Source organism: Lactuca virosa, chromosome 3 (genome assembly GCF_052849685.1).
Source record: "Lactuca virosa cultivar CGN04683 chromosome 3, Lactuca_virosa_CGN04683_v6, whole genome shotgun sequence".
Lineage (NCBI taxonomy): Eukaryota > Viridiplantae > Streptophyta > Magnoliopsida > Asterales > Asteraceae > Lactuca > Lactuca virosa.
The window spans coordinates 54,432,734-54,450,435 of NC_136428.1; the positions used below are offsets into that span (position 1 = coordinate 54,432,734).

General features: G+C 35.2%; 2 protein-coding genes across 6 annotated transcripts; both read right to left on the reverse strand.

The window, feature by feature from the left end:
- Positions 1-3,798: 3,798 nt before the first annotated feature.
- On the reverse strand, positions 3,799-5,560 carry LOC145165724 (small ribosomal subunit protein uS3z-like). 2 transcript variants are annotated; one of them, XM_079084548.1, is made up of 7 exons: positions 5,482-5,560; positions 5,091-5,173; positions 4,861-5,008; positions 4,588-4,759; positions 4,451-4,505; positions 4,260-4,391; positions 3,799-4,157 (listed from the first exon to the last, which is right to left on the reverse strand). In XM_079084548.1, the coding sequence occupies exons 2-7, from the start codon at positions 5,118-5,120 to the stop codon at positions 3,951-3,953; spliced, it is 744 nt and encodes a 247-aa protein (XP_078940674.1). In that variant the 5' UTR covers positions 5,121-5,173; positions 5,482-5,560; the 3' UTR covers positions 3,799-3,950. The 2 variants fall into 2 exon arrangements, with proteins under 2 accessions (XP_078940674.1, XP_078940675.1); XM_079084549.1 differs by lacking the exon at positions 5,482-5,560 and adding an exon at positions 5,314-5,334.
- A 2,489-nt stretch (positions 5,561-8,049) lies between these two features.
- LOC145165725 (protein EARLY FLOWERING 3-like) lies at positions 8,050-11,444 on the reverse strand. 4 transcript variants are annotated; one of them, XM_079084553.1, is made up of 7 exons: positions 11,241-11,444; positions 11,044-11,111; positions 10,521-10,752; positions 9,778-10,445; positions 9,382-9,433; positions 8,854-9,277; positions 8,050-8,771 (listed from the first exon to the last, which is right to left on the reverse strand). In XM_079084553.1, the coding sequence occupies exons 3-7, from the start codon at positions 10,737-10,739 to the stop codon at positions 8,344-8,346; spliced, it is 1,791 nt and encodes a 596-aa protein (XP_078940679.1). In that variant the 5' UTR covers positions 10,740-10,752; positions 11,044-11,111; positions 11,241-11,444; the 3' UTR covers positions 8,050-8,343. The 4 variants fall into 4 exon arrangements, with proteins under 4 accessions (XP_078940679.1, XP_078940677.1, XP_078940678.1 ...); XM_079084551.1 differs by having other exon boundaries at positions 10,521-10,766; XM_079084552.1 differs by having other exon boundaries at positions 10,521-10,766; positions 11,309-11,443.
- Between the last annotated feature and the right edge of the window lie 6,258 nt (positions 11,445-17,702).

A 17,702-nucleotide genomic window follows, 5' to 3' on the forward strand; every position in this document is an offset into this window, starting at 1 on the left:
ACATGTACTTGATGTAAACAATGCCAGTTGTACTATGTAATGTTTGGTGATGAATGTGTTATGTTTCATGTATATTCATTGTGATGATATTTGAATTTAAGTCACGCGAGCCCTCGGACGTTTCCGCCGTCTGGTTCGGGGGTGTGAGAAATATGAATACGACTCTTCTCTTTGAGTCGTGACACACCGTTCGACTCTCCTTCTCAAGCAATCTTAGAATTTGCAATTTGGCTTATATTTTTGTGCCTAGATTCGTAAGTGTCCATTTGGATTTTCTGGACTAGATTTCTTGTAACCCGGACATATGGTAGAAATATCAGTTTGGGAAGCAAACTTGTGCGATCCAGTAGGAATCCATATCTCGACCACAACCTTCCTAAGACCCTAACATCTATGCCTATATACAAGTATCAGTGAGCCCCAGGCCCCAAGATCATACTTAAGTTGGTTTTGGGATAGTATGCAAGAGTTTTAACTTTTAACTGTATTGTGGATTGGACTACTTATGTAACACCAAGTTCAAGGTATATACTTCTTTTTTTGTTATGGATTTCAAGCTTAAAAGAAAGGATATTTGATGGCTACGTCGGGTGATAATAGTACCACGACGTGGCATTAATCGATGGAAACGCGTTGTTTGATTGTGCACCACGACGTGACAATATATTGGCCATGACGTGACGACCATTTTATGCTAAGCCCTAATTTCGGGGTTTATGACCATATTTAAGGGAAATGAAGGCTAGGGTTTGCACACCCTCAGCATCCATCACCTTCCTTTCACCCTCAAGAAAACCCTAGCCTCCATTTTGACATTTGTGAGCTTGTGGGGTGTTTTTGGTGTCTTAAAGATGAAGGAAGAGCTTTTGGTGCATAGATCCAACTTGCAAGCCACATCATCATCTTCTAGCACATACTTTGGACCTCTGTGAGTATTCAAGCTCCAAGCTTTATGATTCTATGTGCCTAGATCTAGACTTTCATGCATTTTTCTCCATGTTTAGACTACTTGAAGTGTTGAGATTCCATAAAATTGGCAATTTTATGGATCTTTAGGGTCCCTTTGTGGTTAGAGATGTTAGATCTAAAGTTCGGTAGAGTTTTGAACTCATGCATAAGGTTTTGACATCTTTTTCACCATTTGTGCCCTAACTTGAGCTCAAGACTTTCATAGGACATGCATATCTATATATCATCAATTTTTATGATTCTTTTGGTGTAAGAAAGACTTTTGGAAAGTATAGATGGGTGAGTTAAAGGATTAAGAACTTAATGAATTAAGTTGGCCAGAGCAGCTCCCACGACGTGGAGGACGGACCTCCACGATGTGGTGAGGGGCGGCATCGCGAGGTTACCACGACGTGGCAGAAGCCTAACCACACTGTGGCGATCGGTTGTGAGACCTTTGACTGTTGACCTTGACTTTAACAGTTGACTTTTAACCATAAAAAACCAATAACCAAAAACCAAAATCATGTCTTATTCAAATCACCAGCAAATGAAAACATCAGCAACAGTCTAAAAAACAACACATACATGCAGCTCAGAAAACCATATATGATTTAAGCATAAAGAAATGTCAATATCCAAAGGTCTCAAAATATATATGGGTATCTTATCTAAAAAAAGGGATCCCATGTTATGGTTTCTTTGGAGTCAAATGTCTTTTGGTTTAATTCAAATATATGCCTATATATTTGAATTCTTAAGAGTCACCGAAAAGATTAAGAGGCTACCAAACAATCTATATTTGAAAAATAAAGAGCATGCCACTTAATTTTTCAATTAAGAGGCAACCAAACAAGAACTAAGATTTGGTTGGGGCTGTTTTAAGGTTTAAACCAGTCATGGGTCATGCTCTAAACAGTTATCACGGTCAAAATTTTACTAACGGTCACAGATCGCTATTTGAAATCGCGGTTATAACTGTGGTATAGCCGTAACGTTCGAAGTTAGCTAGTCGTTGGACTGGGGATAAAAGATTAATCGGCTAGACGGGGATTAATCGGAGGATTCATCGGGGACCATTAATTACTAATTCGATGTTGAAAAATTAAATATGATTAATGTCATAACAAAGTTCATAAATATCACTAATATTATAATAAAATAGGTTAATATGATTATTACAATACTAATCATTCCTTAAACGATTTCTATTGAGATAGAACTTCTTCAAAGTATTAAAATTTTATCGTTTTCTACTGCTTCACTCAATTTATAGGCAAAGATTAATCGCTAGGCGCCCTCTAATCGGACGGGTAGCGTCTAGGGATTAATCGGGACCTAGTCGGAATTTTTACAACGGTGACATATATATATATATATATATATATATATATATATATATATATATATATATATATATATATATATATATATATATATATAGGGTGAGGTTCAATAGAGAACCATAATTAACCAAGGAACCAATCTTTTTTTCAACTTTTAAAACTTATTTTTTATCAAAAAAAAACTAAAAATACAAAAATTCATAACTTTTTATCCTTTTTCCAATGATATCAAATTCGATTTTTTTTTTGTTTTTACGTCAAATTCACATTGTGAATCTTTGAAAATTCACAATGTGAATCCGGATTCACATGGTGAATCCGAAAAATATTTTTCACATTCACAATGTTAATATATGAATTTAGATATTTTTAGATTTTTTTTTTCGATAAAGAATAAGCTCTAGAAATTGAAAAAAAAAAATTTGGTTCCTTGAAGAACCAATAATTATGGTTCTCTATTGAACTTTTCTTTTATATATATATATATATATATATATATATATATATATATATATATATTAGAGTATTAATACTATTAATATGTATAGAATCAATATCATAAAAACTAAAAACTCATAAAAATGGACACAAATTAACAGATTAATTTCACAAGACGTAAGATCATAAATTCACATTACAGCTTAATTCCTAACATGCTAACAAATTAACTAAGGCCGGAGTGAATGGTGTCACACTCCCTTATGAAACTGCAGTGCCACATAGGCGATACGTCAGCATTTACCATAAAAATATGGTTTGATGTCACACCCAATGAATGGTGCCACACTCAATTTAAAAGGTTTAAAAAGAAAAGAAAAAATATTTTTTTAAAAAAATCTGACCATTCAACGGTCAATTGGAATGGCAATAAGAAAAGAGGAGCGCTCTCTTGGAGTGCCACAGTGCGGTCTCTACCGCACCAAAACCGTAGTTTGTGGTCGGTATTCCAAGCTGATGTGGCAAGAGAGTGCACCCTCTACCGCACCCACTCCCCCGAGCCTAATAATCCATATTCAAAAACACAATTTAGTGAAACTTATCACGTAATTAATTGCCAATGGCACTTTCACCATAAAATTAGACAAAATTGAAAACCCGTACGACTAAATACGTCTACTCAAACAAACTAAAATGGTTCCACCAGATTGCTTCCAAAAATGATTAAAACACAAATTGGTCCAAATATGCACAACATAAAAGAAATAAAGCAAAACAGAAAGAGCGATGAAGAAAGAAAACAACGGCTTTTTTACTTTCTAATTAGGTTTTATATATGGTTTATTGGGTATTTGGGCTTATTATAACCAATAAGTATTGGGCTAATTATATTAATAACAAATCTAATTTAGAAGTAGCCCATTATAGATGAAACTGGAATAGCTGATACAATGGCGCTGATTGATTTAGCCCATTATAGGTCATGCCTAGGTCTTTTGTTCACCCATATGGCCATATATGCATTAGTAATCAGTTAATCACAATACACTAGAAAGTAAAAAGGTCATTTGAAGAAGAGTACAAAATTTGAATAGATATGAGAATTCCATCAACCTCAAAACATATGAAAACTAGAAAGAAAAAATATCTTAGCAAAAGTTTCAGATACCGTCTGTATCTGCTCAAACATACAACTCTCTCTAATCATCTCATGCTGCTTTAAACACCAACGGGAACAGACATTGGAATGGGCTCATCAGCAATCACAAGTGGTGGCCTGTATTCCTCCACCTCTTTTGGTGGATGGACAACAACATCATCCTTAGGCATGTGAATTATAACATTATCAGGTAAAGGTGTCTTTGGCCCAAGCTTTCCAGTAGGATCCCAGTCAAGCATGATCTTCACTTTGATACCAAGAACACCCTGTCAACACAAACACAATAATTACTACAACTTATTTAATGGTATCTACAATGTAATGTATGATGAATCACAAAGGCATCCATGTCTTTTGCAGTCTCTTACCTGTCTTAGAAGCACGTGTCTTACAGCAGAGTCAATGTACTCCTTCACAGGTTGACCAGATGACACCATGTATCCATCTTTGAACTTCATTGATTTAGCACGCTGAGCCCTAAGTTTCCCACTCACAATCACCTGAAAGTGGTTAACCGTGTTAAAACTGAAACTATGAAACTAACAAAAAGTTTACATACCTCACAACCCTTTGCCCCATTTTCCATCACAAATCTCAGAACACCATAGCAAGCTCTGAAAACAGTTGAATTAGCATATGAGAAACAGAAATGCAGCATAAGTGGAACAAGTTTGAATCTTTATAATGTGCACAAACCTGCGGACAGCAAGTCCTCCAAGAAGCTTGTAACGCAAAGATTCAGCCTGGGCAATGGCACAAAGCCCTCTGTTGTTAACTCTTTCAGCATAAAGCTCCACACTGTTTTCTGGGAACTTGAATCGCTTTTGAACAAGTGAGGTCAACTCCCTTATTCTTCTTCCTTTCTCGCCTGAAAAATGAGGTTCAATATTCAATAAGCATATAGCCATCACACTATATTTATCATGTAAATGTGCAGATAGATTAAAAGTAACGTGATTAGAACTTTACCAAGAACGTTTTGAGTGCGAGTGGCTCTGATGATGATCTCTGTGCGCATAGGGGTAACCCTAACCTCAACACCAGAGTAACCATCCTCTGCAAGTTCCCTTGTTAGGACCTCATTCAGTTCAGCGAAGAACACGCCATCAGCTACAAACTGGTTTACAAAAACAGATCACTCAAAAATCTACGAAAAATATATATAATTTCAAATTCTGACAGTGATTAATGAGACCAACCTTTCGCTTTTTGCTCATTTGGGTTGCCATTTTCGTTGGTAGTGTAAATGGGATGAAGAAAACTCACGTCTCCTTGCAAAATCCTGTTGAAAATGCAAATTACAATGAATTTACAATTAAAAACTTAGGGTTTACTATTGTATTCATCAGATTGATAACTTAGTTTCTATCGACTTGTAATGTAAATCAAGCTTCCACTATAAAGGAAGGTAATTTTTTATACCTATGTGTAGTACTAGTTCATTGGGCAATTTTACAGAAAACTTGGTTTTCACCTAAACGTAATTTAATCTTCACTACCAGCAAAAATTAATCAAATCAGAATATGAAGCAATAAAGGAAGCAGAACCTGAAAACCCTAGATCGGAGACAAGATACACAAAATACTCACCACAATCGCTGTTCTGCTGCTGCTGGCGAAGTCGCATCGAGAATGCAATTGCATTGATGAAACGGTTATATAATTAGGGTATTCATTGGAACAGGCTTTAAGCCCAAACTGAAGTGGGCTAGATCAAGCCTATTTTCGAACCCATTTGGAAAAATAGAAATTTTATTTTCTCTCAGTTTTTTATTCTTAATTAACTTTTTTACTTGATAATCGTTACTTGAAAATCAGAACCTTGGTTTTGGACTGTTTTTTTTTCTTAATCGATATAAAAGTAGATAACTTAACACTCTTATATATAATACTACACTTAAATGTATAACGTACGTTGTGTGAAAATAAAATTGTTTGGTTATATGGACATCTAATCTAATAAATAAATATAGACAACTAAATCTTGATACATTACACATCTTCTATGCCTATCATCTAAATAGTGTTTGTATTAATTGTTCACAAGCTTCGGTAAGACCTATTTAGGATTTGGATTTGAAAACCCATGGTACACCATATTATACTTTCTTCTTTCAACCATGGAGGATCACAAAAAAAAAAAAAAAAAAAAAAAAATCTCTATTCCGCGAAATAACCGCGTTGCTCGATTAGTGAAACCTGAGTGATAGTCTTCTGGGACGAGACATTCGTAATCGATCCATCATAGACGTTATTTTAGACGGTTCTAATTGTGGGTGATAGTCTTCAACTGGGGGGATCCGGAGTTTCCGAAATCTATACTAGTTTGGCCAGTAAAGTTGTGGCTGCAATGCGTAGGCCGTCGTTCTCTGATCCATTCTTTAGGTGAGAGGAAACTTTCTCTTTCAAAATGAATGGAAGGTAAAAAAGAAGAACTGCCTGTAGATAAGTATATAGACATGCTATTTTGATGTGATGTAAGAATCGATTCTCACATAATATACTATATTAAGTGACTTACTCCCCAAAAGCATGCTATGCTCAAAGGGAGAATTCGGTCCGTCCGATTTCAATTGAAGTAAATTCACGGGGAAGAAAGAGTTGGCGATCTTCACTCGTCCATCACTCCCACTTGAAGTTAAGAGGTAGTAGGAGCATGAGACGAGGGCTCACACAGAGACAAATGTTGTCAAAGCTACTAAGGAATAAAAAACCCCATGAATTTTGTTCTTATTCTTATGGGGAAGAGTGAACACTATGACTGGTGGGGCCCCTCCTTATTTGAGTTCGCCCTTGAGAATCGTATCATCAAAAATTAATTTTTGATCAATACCAATTAAATAATATGACTTTGTGTGTGTGTGTGTGTTAATGAAATTGATATATTAGTTTTTATTATGATTCATTTCCTCACACGAAAACATCTAAATATGATTTAGGGATAAAGACTTAACGAGGTAACAAATTATCTAAATCATTTTAAAAATAAAATCTAACTAAAAGTTTTCAGAAGTTAACAAACTTTTATTTTTTTTATTTGTAAATGACCATTGTAGTCGGGAAAATCTACCATTCCATGTTACAATGGTTTTTTAAAAACAAAAATAAAAGTTGTTACCTTCCGACAATGTGTATTTAGTTGAATGGTAATTTCAAAAAGATTTAAGATAATTTGTTACTTATTTATGTCATAAATTAGAGGTATTCATCGGTTGAAATCCATTGAATATTGATGGAACCGATCCAAATCCAATTATCCATTGGATGATAATTTGGCAACATATCCAATCTAGTTCGTTATATACAACAGAACCAATCCAATTAGATATTAGATTGAATTGGTTTTATCCATTATTCAACCAATTATAATCCAATTTCTATTCGATAACATTCAAATATAATTATGATAAATAAAACTAAAACCATACACAATTATGCTAAATAAGACTAGTAAATGACACTTCAATTTCAATTACCAATGTTCAAAGTTAGATTAAAATATTGTAGAAAAAAAACCGTTTAACCTTTAAAGTTCAATTGGATGATGATTGGATATTTATTAAATAATATTAGTTGTATATAACGTTGGATGATAATTGAATATTGGATGATAATATTGGATATCCAGTTTGGTGAACGTGAGATCGGTTTGATTACTGATTTTCAGGATTATCAAAAAACTGATCTAGTCCACTTGAATTTTGAAATTTCAAAACAGATCCAATCAAATTGTGATTAGATATCAAATATAGTTGATCTGTTTGTAACTGAATTGATCCGTTCGAATTGGATCGGTATCTTAAACCCAATAAGAATTGAAGCGTTTCAAAGATTTATCATCATATAAATATAATTAAATATCATAATTTTGATCTCACAAAAATTAATTATATTTTAGAATTTACCATATAAAGATAGTCATACTTAACACACAAAATATTGGAGATTGTCTTCAAGAATTTTTTTTATATCTAAAACTTTTCGTTGTCTGATCTTGTCCTATGGTCACGTAAAAAGTTTTTGATTTATATCTATCAATTATCAACTCATATACATAAAGGAACCAAGTCTACAAGTCGTTGGCCAAACATGTTTCAAATTAACAAAACTATACACAAAAATAAATAAATAAATAAATAAAATAAACAGTTGCTATGCTTATGAAAGTATAACAATAACATCTGCAAACCATTTTGCATACAATCATGTATTCATCTATTTTTCCCCATTACACAGATTGTAAAATGTCATAACTCATTAATTACCCTAAAACAAATGACACATAACATTCATCTCCATCATTTAACCTCTATCACCTCACGTAATATAACCTTTAACAATTAACATGTATCGTGTATATATATGTAACTCCAAAACTGCATTGAAAACATGTACCAAATCCAAAGCAAAAGTAGAACAACATCCATCCAAATTCCAAAACCACTTTAAAGTTTAAACCGGATCCTGTCTCTTTCTCTCATCCTGTATAGACTGAAAAATGCGGGCCACCGACTCATTCGCCAACTGTGCATTACGGGGTACAACTCTTATAACCCGACTCCCCTCCCCCTCAACTGCTGGAGAACACATGGGGAAAAGAGGAAGCACATCTCGCTTTTCTACTCTATCACTTGAAAAACTGCTTGCATTACTCACTTGTACCTCACTATTATTGTTACACGCATCTACTGACTTGTACCTTGGCTGGGGGTGGTTCATATTCATATTCATATCCATATCCCCACCACCAGATCCAGATGTGTTCATGGTTGTCATGCCATAAGGCGGGAAGTAACCATGTGCCGGCGGAGGAACGAACCCGGTGGGCCATTGGTAATGAGGCTGCTGTGGGACCCCATGGTTGACCATGTTATGACCTGCTATCAACATATATTTAAGATTTTTTTTTTAGAAAAAGTAAAAAAGATAAGATTAATTATTTTTTTATAAATAGATAGTTACCAAACATGGGTGGTGGTGCTCCAGGGTAATAAGGTTTGTAAATAAGTCCTTCAGAGGGGGACATAACGGGAATTAGCCATTGATGTCCAGGTGGATGATGTTGATGAGTCAGGCCCCATGGACCCATTCTTGGGTCAGATGGTGGTAACGGGTGGTACCCTGAAAACATGGGCCCGGGCCCACTGTTGTTCTGGACAGAAGAAAGAGATGCCTGTGTGTGTGTCTCCTCAAAACCATTTTCAGCTGAGAATTCCCTCGTGTCCTCCTTTGACTTTTCATGGTAATCTTTGACCTTTGGTATTATTATGTGTGTGGATGATTTCAGGACATGGTCTATAGGAATTGGAGAAACTTTTTGTGGTTTTCCTATAAATGTATCGTCTTCAACCATTGGCTGGGGTAATCCTGCAATTAGTTTCTGAACCTGTTGGCATTACATTATATGGTCAACTTCCTGACCAACAGTCAAAACCCTCAACACTGCTAAATTGCTAATGTATGAGTATATGATCGTATGTATGTATGTACCTTTATCAACCTATGCAGCTCAAACAGTTGAACAGCAAATAATCTTTGTTGGCTGCAAATACCACACGATACAAAAAGTGCAAAACTCATTAGATGAATGTAATTCAAATTCCATCTTGAAAGGTATTTTGACATGTTTATACGATATCCATGATTTTTCTGTAAATGTAAGTTAACAATACATGTGTATATAATAACTATATATATTGAAATCTTTAACATCAAGATAAAGGAATACTTTTCTTCCATTGTTTCATATGTATATGTAGAACCTCAACATGTCTAGTACATCAAAGAGAGAACAGATAAAACCTAGATGATCTTATTTTAATAAGATTTAAATAACAAACAGGAATAGGGAAAGAGAAAGAAAAAGAGAAAGAGAAAAACACTTACTTGACTATAGCTTTTCTTGCCTTCCAAAAATGCTTCTGGCCAATAACTCCAACAACATCATCAGGAGAAATATCAGCTCCAGATACAGAATCAACCATTGAAGTCTCAGAAATAGCATCACCATTGATAAGATCATTAGGACTTCTCAGCATTTCTTGTTGAACATCCCTTATGGGCAACAAAGAATTCCCATATCCCACAGCCCTAATAGTCTCAACTGAGACACTGTTATTGTTGTCAGCTTCCCGTGAATTCCCATTACTTTGTAATCTGATAGAATTATTTAAAGCGTTTTTGTGATCAAAACTTGAAGAACCATTTGTTTCCTTTAATTGAACTGGTTTGGATGATTGATTTAAGGCAGATTTGGGTAAATCTTGAGAGTTATTTCTTTGGATGTTTGTGAAACGACCTGAAAAGGCTGCACTGAAGGGGGAGAGACCTTCATTGTCTTTGTTTTGATGATTCCCACTACAATCAGGGTTTATTCCAGATTGTTGAACAAAGATCGGGACCCTAAAGTCATCATCTTCTAGTTTCTTTCTCTGCTCTTGTTGCACAAGTTGATTGTTTAAGTCAGAATACCGATTAATGTTAATTTTATCAGCTACATGTGGCAAAGGAGTTTGATGAAGTGGGAAAAACGAACCCCTTCCACTCACTCCACCCTACAATCATACAATAATCACTTAGATTAGACGATTAAAGAGATGTTATAAGTTATGGAGTTATTTTTAACTCACTTGGGAAGAAGATGATGGTGGCAGGGGATAATTGGCAGTTGAGGTGGGTTTAACTGGCAAAAGTCCACCACCACTGAGCCTTTGTGAGGGTATACTAAGCTGTTCATATAGCGCCATCTTGTTCCTTGGAGGAGCTCGTGGTCCTCCTTTTTCGGTATCATTTACATGGAGTCTTGGAAACATGGGTCCCTTATTGTTCTCATCTACCCCCCTCTTCATCTTCCTCTTCACCCTTTGAAAATTCAACTATACACAATCAGAAAAACCATGAAAAGATCAGCTGATTAGCATCATCTGCTCTTATCTACTTCCTTTGAGTCGAGAAGTCGAACAACTCGAATAATTGATACTGGTTTCGAAATTTTTTGCAGAAATATTTGCCAGCTGAATCAGTCTTTTATAAACGGTGTAACAAACACAATAAAGTTTGTGTAAATTTTGCATTGAAATGCTAATCGGTTTTGAATTTGACATGTACCACATTTGATATGAAGAAATCATTGCAATTTGACAAATCAGTTACCTTAACTCTCAGAACCCTAGAAAGACGGTCATCTTCGACTTTTTCCCCCAATTCGAGTAAACGCCAGCCTAAAACAAACCCGAATTATTCGACAAAAAAAAGGAAGCAAAGCAAACCCACTTACGGGAAGCAGAATCTTCAATACCCAATATGGGGAAATCAGGTTTTACCCCAAAATCAAGAAATTCGAACCATACCCAATAATGGAAATAGTGATAGTTGATCAAAACAGACACAATGCCAAAAACAAGGGATGAATATTGACCTTGTAAATTAAGGTGGGAGGGTATGGGTTTTGGCTTTTTCAGTTGTTTGCTGAGGAAAGCATAAAATTCTAGAGACAAGAAACGGGTGTTACGGGAATGGGTGTGGGAAGGGGATAGACCAGAACAGCAGTAACTGATTTTTCCACGGCTTTTTTTTTATCAATCCATTGAATTTTAAAAGTCGGGGATAAGATGCATTTTGTTTTATTCACAAATGATAGATGAGAAAAAATGATAAAATGAAGTCCAAAATAGAAACACAAATCGGTAGATGGAAAATGGACAAAATGAAGGTCAAAACTGGTATGCATTTTTTTTTATTCACAAATGATAACGATGATAAAAAGATGACAAAACGAAACCCAAAACAGAAGCACAAATCGGTAAACGGAAAAGGGACAAAATGAAGGTCAAAAATAATAAAAGGGACTGAAAGTGATAAATATTAAAACACGTGTAGCCAATCTGTAATGAAATATAAGTAGTAAGACGAAAAAAATGACAAAAAGAAGGTCAAATGGTCAAAGAGATTTAAAGTGACAAATATTTATAGACATGTGACCAATCTCTAATTACAACATACCAGGGATTAAAATTGTGAAACTATAAAAAATATTTTGGCAGAATGTTGAAACATACAAAATAGTAGGACTTAAAGTGGCAAATATTAAAAGACATGAGCCTTGGCATAACAAAGAATAAAATAATGAAGAAATACAAAAAAAAAAAGATAAAATATTAAAGAGGGACTAAATAGCAAAGCAAGAAACTTTGAGTGGCTAACATGGAATAATACAAAAGTTTACTATAGCTAACTACCATGTAAATTAATAGAGTATAGTAATCGAAACTTTTGCCCCTAAATATTAAAGGGAGAAAGATCACAGAGATTTGTTTCTTTAAAGTAAACATGACAATTATGCCCTTCGTATCAACCAACATAACTCATAAACCTTCAAACACAATCGGGCGATCTTTGGATTAGCTTCGTCTTCACTGTTTTATATATATATATATATATATATATATATATATATATATATATATATATATATATATAGGTGAGATCCGTTGAAAACTCATAGTTTTTCGAGAACCTGATAACTAAAGGTGGAACGTTAGATCAAAGTAATCTCATTAAGGACTTGAACGTCATATTAACAATCTCATTTAATGTTCAGTTTTTTGTGTTATTGAAAATATTAATAAAAATGTCTTAAAATTAACATAATAAATCAAATTTTTCATATTTTTTTTAAATAAAATTTTTCGATTTTTAAAAAAAATGCAGATTTTTTTTTGGAAAACTTTAATTTTAAAAAAATGAAAAAATATATATTTAAAAAAAACTGCAATTTTTTAAAAAACTGTAAATTTTGAAAAAAAAAAAGACTGAAATATATATAAGAAAAATTATAATTTTTTAACCAAAAAAATCAACGTTTTAAGTTCATATATGCATATATTCAAGTACATGTATGCATCTTTCTTATACTATAATATTCGTAAGTAATTATATAAAAAATCCATTTTTATTTAATAATCGATAAACACAATAGTACAAGTATTTTATTCGATACAAAATAAAATATAAACAAACAAAAAATACTACAAAATTTCAAAGCGTTTTCATGTCTTCATGTCAAGATTCCATATTTTCTTTAATTTATCACTTTTCACATCTTCAATATTTTTCACAAATTCTTCCAAATTTATAAGAAAAAATTTAAAAAAAAATAATAATTAATGTAAGAAAACTCACAAAAATACATGTATGCATATAGACGTAATTCATATGTGATTCTGTGATTTATATACGAATCACATGTAATTGATATGAGATTTATTTGTGAATTACATGTGATTCATATGTGAATTACATGTGAATCACATGTAATTAATATGGGATTCACTTGTGATTTACATGTGAATTAGATGTGATTTACATGTGAATCACATGTAATTCGTATGTGAATCACTTATGATTTACTTGTGAATTACATGTGATTCATATGTAAATTACATATGAATCACATGTAACTCATATGTGATTCACTTGTGATTTACATGTGAATTACATGTGATTTACATGTAAATCACATGTAATTCATATGTGAATCACTTGTGATTTACTTGTAAATTACATGTGATTCATATGTAAATTACATATGAATCACATGTAACTCATATGTGATTCACTTGTGAATTACATGTGATATATATGTGAATCACATGTAATTCATATGTGAATCACTTCTGATTTACTTGTGAATTACATGTGATTCATATGTAAATTACATATGACTCACATGTAACTCATATGTGATTCGCTTGTGATTTACATGTGAATTACATGTGATTTACATATGAATCACATGTAATTCATATGTGAATCACTTGTGAATTACATGTGATTCATATGTAAATTACATATAAATCACATGTAACTCATATGTGATTCACTTGTGATTTACATGTGAATTACGTGTGATTTACATGTTAATCACATATAATTCATATGTGAATCACTTGTGAATTACACGTGATTCATATGTAAATTACATATGAATAACATGTAACTCATATGTAAATTAAATCGAAAGTAGAGGGTAAAAATCAAACTAATAAAGACGTTGAATTTACAATGACATGAAAGTCAGATTTAGATACAGATGTAAGTTATGGAATTGGAATAGGAATTATGAATTCCGAAAGATGAAGGAATGTACCAAAATATCTTCCTCTTTTTTCTCCGACACCAACAAGAAGATATAGAAAAAAATAGCATAATGTATTATTATTATGATGTTAAAGCCATATAATTTTCTCATACACCTATTGCATATTCATTTGTATGTTATGCGAAGTACATGGATCTCACCTGAACGATTCTAGATTTTTCCAACTCTCAATTAATTTAATAATTAACAATACCTAAGATAGTTGGAATTAACTACAAAAATCATGACAATAGTTGTTTAAGGGTGACACAAGTAAAAATTATGCACAAACTTACTTTACTTACTTCCACCTCCTTGTCGGATTGGCTTGACTGAACTTGTGGCTTAACTAAACTTGTAACTTTATTGTGGTCAAATGTAAATGACTTTTAATCAATAATAAAGTAACGCAAAGTGACCAAAACCATATACTCTTCAAAAGAAGAAACTATTTCAAATATGGTTTACTTGAACTACATGTAGAAGACCAAGTTGGTTTACAAATTTCATAGGAATCGGGAATGGAACAACAAAATTATGAACTGAAGTTTCAGATAAATGGAACAAAACCAAAACTTGAGTGGTAAAACCTCTTCAAATAAAGTTCAAGGTACCTGGGTGGAACAAAGTTCAAACTATGATACAATTTAGTGACATTAACCCTTTAAAAAAACAAATCCAACCTAAAAAGTTCCAGAAATTTGTTGAGGCCAATCTATTTATGAAAAATTCAACTTCTAGACTATTAATTTGTAATAAAACCTTATCTGGTCACTCAAAGAAACCTTTTAACTATAACATCCCGTTTATTAATAAATAAATAGATAAAGATTTATAAATGAATAGTAGCCCTAAAATCCATAATATTTATCGGGGTGTTGGTTTCGGGGAGTCAAATGACATGATTTGGAGTTTCGGGGGTTAAAGTGTAAGTTTCGGGATTTATTTTGTAAATATTTTCAGAAGTCAGGGGTGTTTGGTATCATTTGGACTTAATATGAAAGAATTTATGGAAGCAGGGGCTAAAGAGTAAATTATGGACCTAAGTTGAAAAGGTTTTGTAGAGGAGGGGCCATTTGGTAACATAAGGACTTCAATTGAAAATAATTTGTAGAGGGAGGGGCTGCTTGGTAAGATTTCGGACTTGATTTGTAAGGGGTTTCAGAAGGCAGGGTTTAAATAGTAAATTACGGGTTCGTTTTGAAAGAAAATGGAGAAGGAGGGACCAATGTTGTTATTATGGGATAATGTTTTATACCCCCCCATCCAAACCCTAACCCTAAAGATACTCAACCGCCACCACCTTATACCTCCCGCTCCCCTTCCAGCCGCCGGTGACCCTTGTGTCGGCAATAGCGAAGACGAAGGTAACCTGGGGATGGTGCTGCATCAGTTGAAGACCGGAGAAGAGGTGGCGTCGTGGTGGCCGCCGTTCATGACTCTCCAGCCGCCGCCTTTCCGTTCGACTGCCATCATTTCTTCTTCTTCTCTTCTTCCGTTAGCCGCCGCTTGCTGCCAAACGTCATGACCGCTGCTGTTTCCGCTGCTGTCGCCGCTCTTTCGCGCTCATTACCGCCGTTAGCCGCTAGTGTCGTTACTGCCGTCACCGTACGCCATCGTGAGGTGGGTGGTCGTGTTCATTTCCGAGCAAAAGACGTGTTTGTGTGCGTGTTTCAGTTTGTAGGCGTGTGTTTCTTAGCCGGACTTCACAAGAAAGCCACCACCACCACCTTGTACCACCGCCGACCACCACAAGGGTGGTTGTGTATGTGTTTATCTTATTGTGTGTGTGTTTATTTTGGGAATAATCAAAAGAAAACGCATAACCACCACCGTGAGGTGGTGGCTGTCGCCACCAGCCGCCGTATTGGGTGGCGGTGTGCTTTTGCTTGTGTTTATATTGCTTTTGGGATGTTTGGACATAATTGGACTAGAACCATAACCACCACCGTGAGGTGGTGGCCACCGCCATGAGCCGCCGTTGACCACCACTACCCGAGGTGGTAGTGGGTGGTGCCCGACTTATGAAACCCTAATTGATCTAAAGACTTAATTTTTGGGCCTAATTGGTGTGTTTTGGGTTGGAAACCCTAATTAGGGTTTAGAAAACCTTAATCTTGGATATTTTAATTTGGACTTATCGGGACCTGCGTTTTGGGCCATTGGAATTGAATTGTGAATTTCACCGATCACACCGCATGATTTATCTAGTAGAGTGATGGACTTAATGGATTAAGTCCTTAATGGGTTAAGTGAGAAACACTTAACATTAATCGTCATTTTATGTGAAAACCCTAATTTTGCTTGGGCCTTGAGTTGGGCTGAAACATCCCAAAAATACGGTCCAAAAATTTCGTTTTAAAATCATTATTTAAACCATAAACATCCATCATCATAATAAAACAAGAACCATGTATCTCAAAAACATCATGTCAAATACTGTATCAAATCATATAAGTAATCATCAGAGTCTAAAACAATCCCAGTCTGAAGCTGTGGTGTGTGTCATGCGATCATCCCGAGCCCTTCCCCCTTGCTAGTGGAAGTACCTGAAACCAAAACTGAAAACTGTAAGCACGAAGCTTAGTGAGTTCCCCAAACTACCACATACCATACAAATATCAAGCAACTAGGAGATACAGGGCCCCGTCCACCCTCATGGAGATTCGGGCCCCGCCCACACTCCGCTGTCTAGGAGATTCGTGCCCCGCCCACACTCCGTTGTCTAGGAAATTCGGGCCCCGCCCACACTCCGCTGTCTAGGAGATTCGGGCCCCGCCCACACTCCGCTGTCTAGGATATTCGGGGCCCGCCCACACTTCGCTACTAACATGCATACAAGTATCACACAGACAACAAGTACATCTACCAACCAATCACATATCTACACTCAAATAATACTATAAGCATCGGGCCCCGCCCACTCTAAACTACTATGAGCTTCGGGCCCCGCCCACACTTAGCTAATACATATAAGCATCGGGCCCCGCCCACTCTAAGCTACTACATATCACTTATATGGGCCGACCTTGGTGCCGTAGACTCGTTCCTACAGAAGGAAACTCACCTCGCAAGACTGACTAGTGAAAACTCGAGCGAGGAATCCCTGTCTGCTGCTCCAGCGACTCTCCGGCTATCAATTCCATAAAAACACTTAATCAAAATATGCTAATCCTCTCTTAGGGTAAAATGACCATTTTACCCCTGGTCAAAGTCAAAGCCAAAGTCAAGGTCAACTCCCTGTCAACCCAACTCGTCGAGTTATCTCCTAACTCGGCGAGTTCTTGAACGCTTAAACTCGTGGTCAACTGAGTCAACTCATCGAGTCCCTTAACAGACTCGTCGAGTTCTTGCTGTCATAAAAATCGGGACAACACGGTACGACTCGTCGAGTTCCCTTATGGACTCGACGAGTCCTTCTGTCTGTTTGGCCATCCTAACAGATTAAGCCCCTATTTTCTAGATCCAATATTCTTAGCTCGTTTGTCCACTGGAAAGGCCTTCCTAATGGTAAAGTTTCCAACTTTACCCATTCATAGCTCCTCTAAAAGGGTTTAGACAAAACCCTAATTCTTATAATACACGAATCTTGTCCAAGAGGCCATATAATCTCAAATCCACGCATACAAACCCAAATCTAAGGTCTTAGCATCTGTTGGACAAATAAAGCTTC

Excerpts from the sequence above, each read along its gene's own strand:
- LOC145165724 (XM_079084548.1), bottom strand. The coding sequence starts at position 5,120 with ATGGCAACCCAAATGAGCAAAAAGCGAAAG. Across the intron at positions 4,506-4,587 it reads GGAGGACTTGCTGTCCGCAG|AGCTTGCTATGGTGTTCTGA; the intron begins GTTTGTGCACAT and ends AACTGTTTTCAG. Across the intron at positions 4,158-4,259 it reads GACACGTGCTTCTAAGACAG|GGTGTTCTTGGTATCAAAGT; the intron begins GTAAGAGACTGC and ends TTGTGTTGACAG.
- LOC145165725 (XM_079084553.1), bottom strand. The coding sequence starts at position 10,739 with ATGAAGAGGGGGGTAGATGAGAACAATAAGGGACCCATGTTTCCAAGA. Across the intron at positions 10,446-10,520 it reads CACCATCATCTTCTTCCCAA|GGTGGAGTGAGTGGAAGGGG; the intron begins GTGAGTTAAAAA and ends GTATGATTGTAG. Across the intron at positions 8,772-8,853 it reads AGCACCACCACCCATGTTTG|CAGGTCATAACATGGTCAAC; the intron begins GTAACTATCTAT and ends ATATGTTGATAG.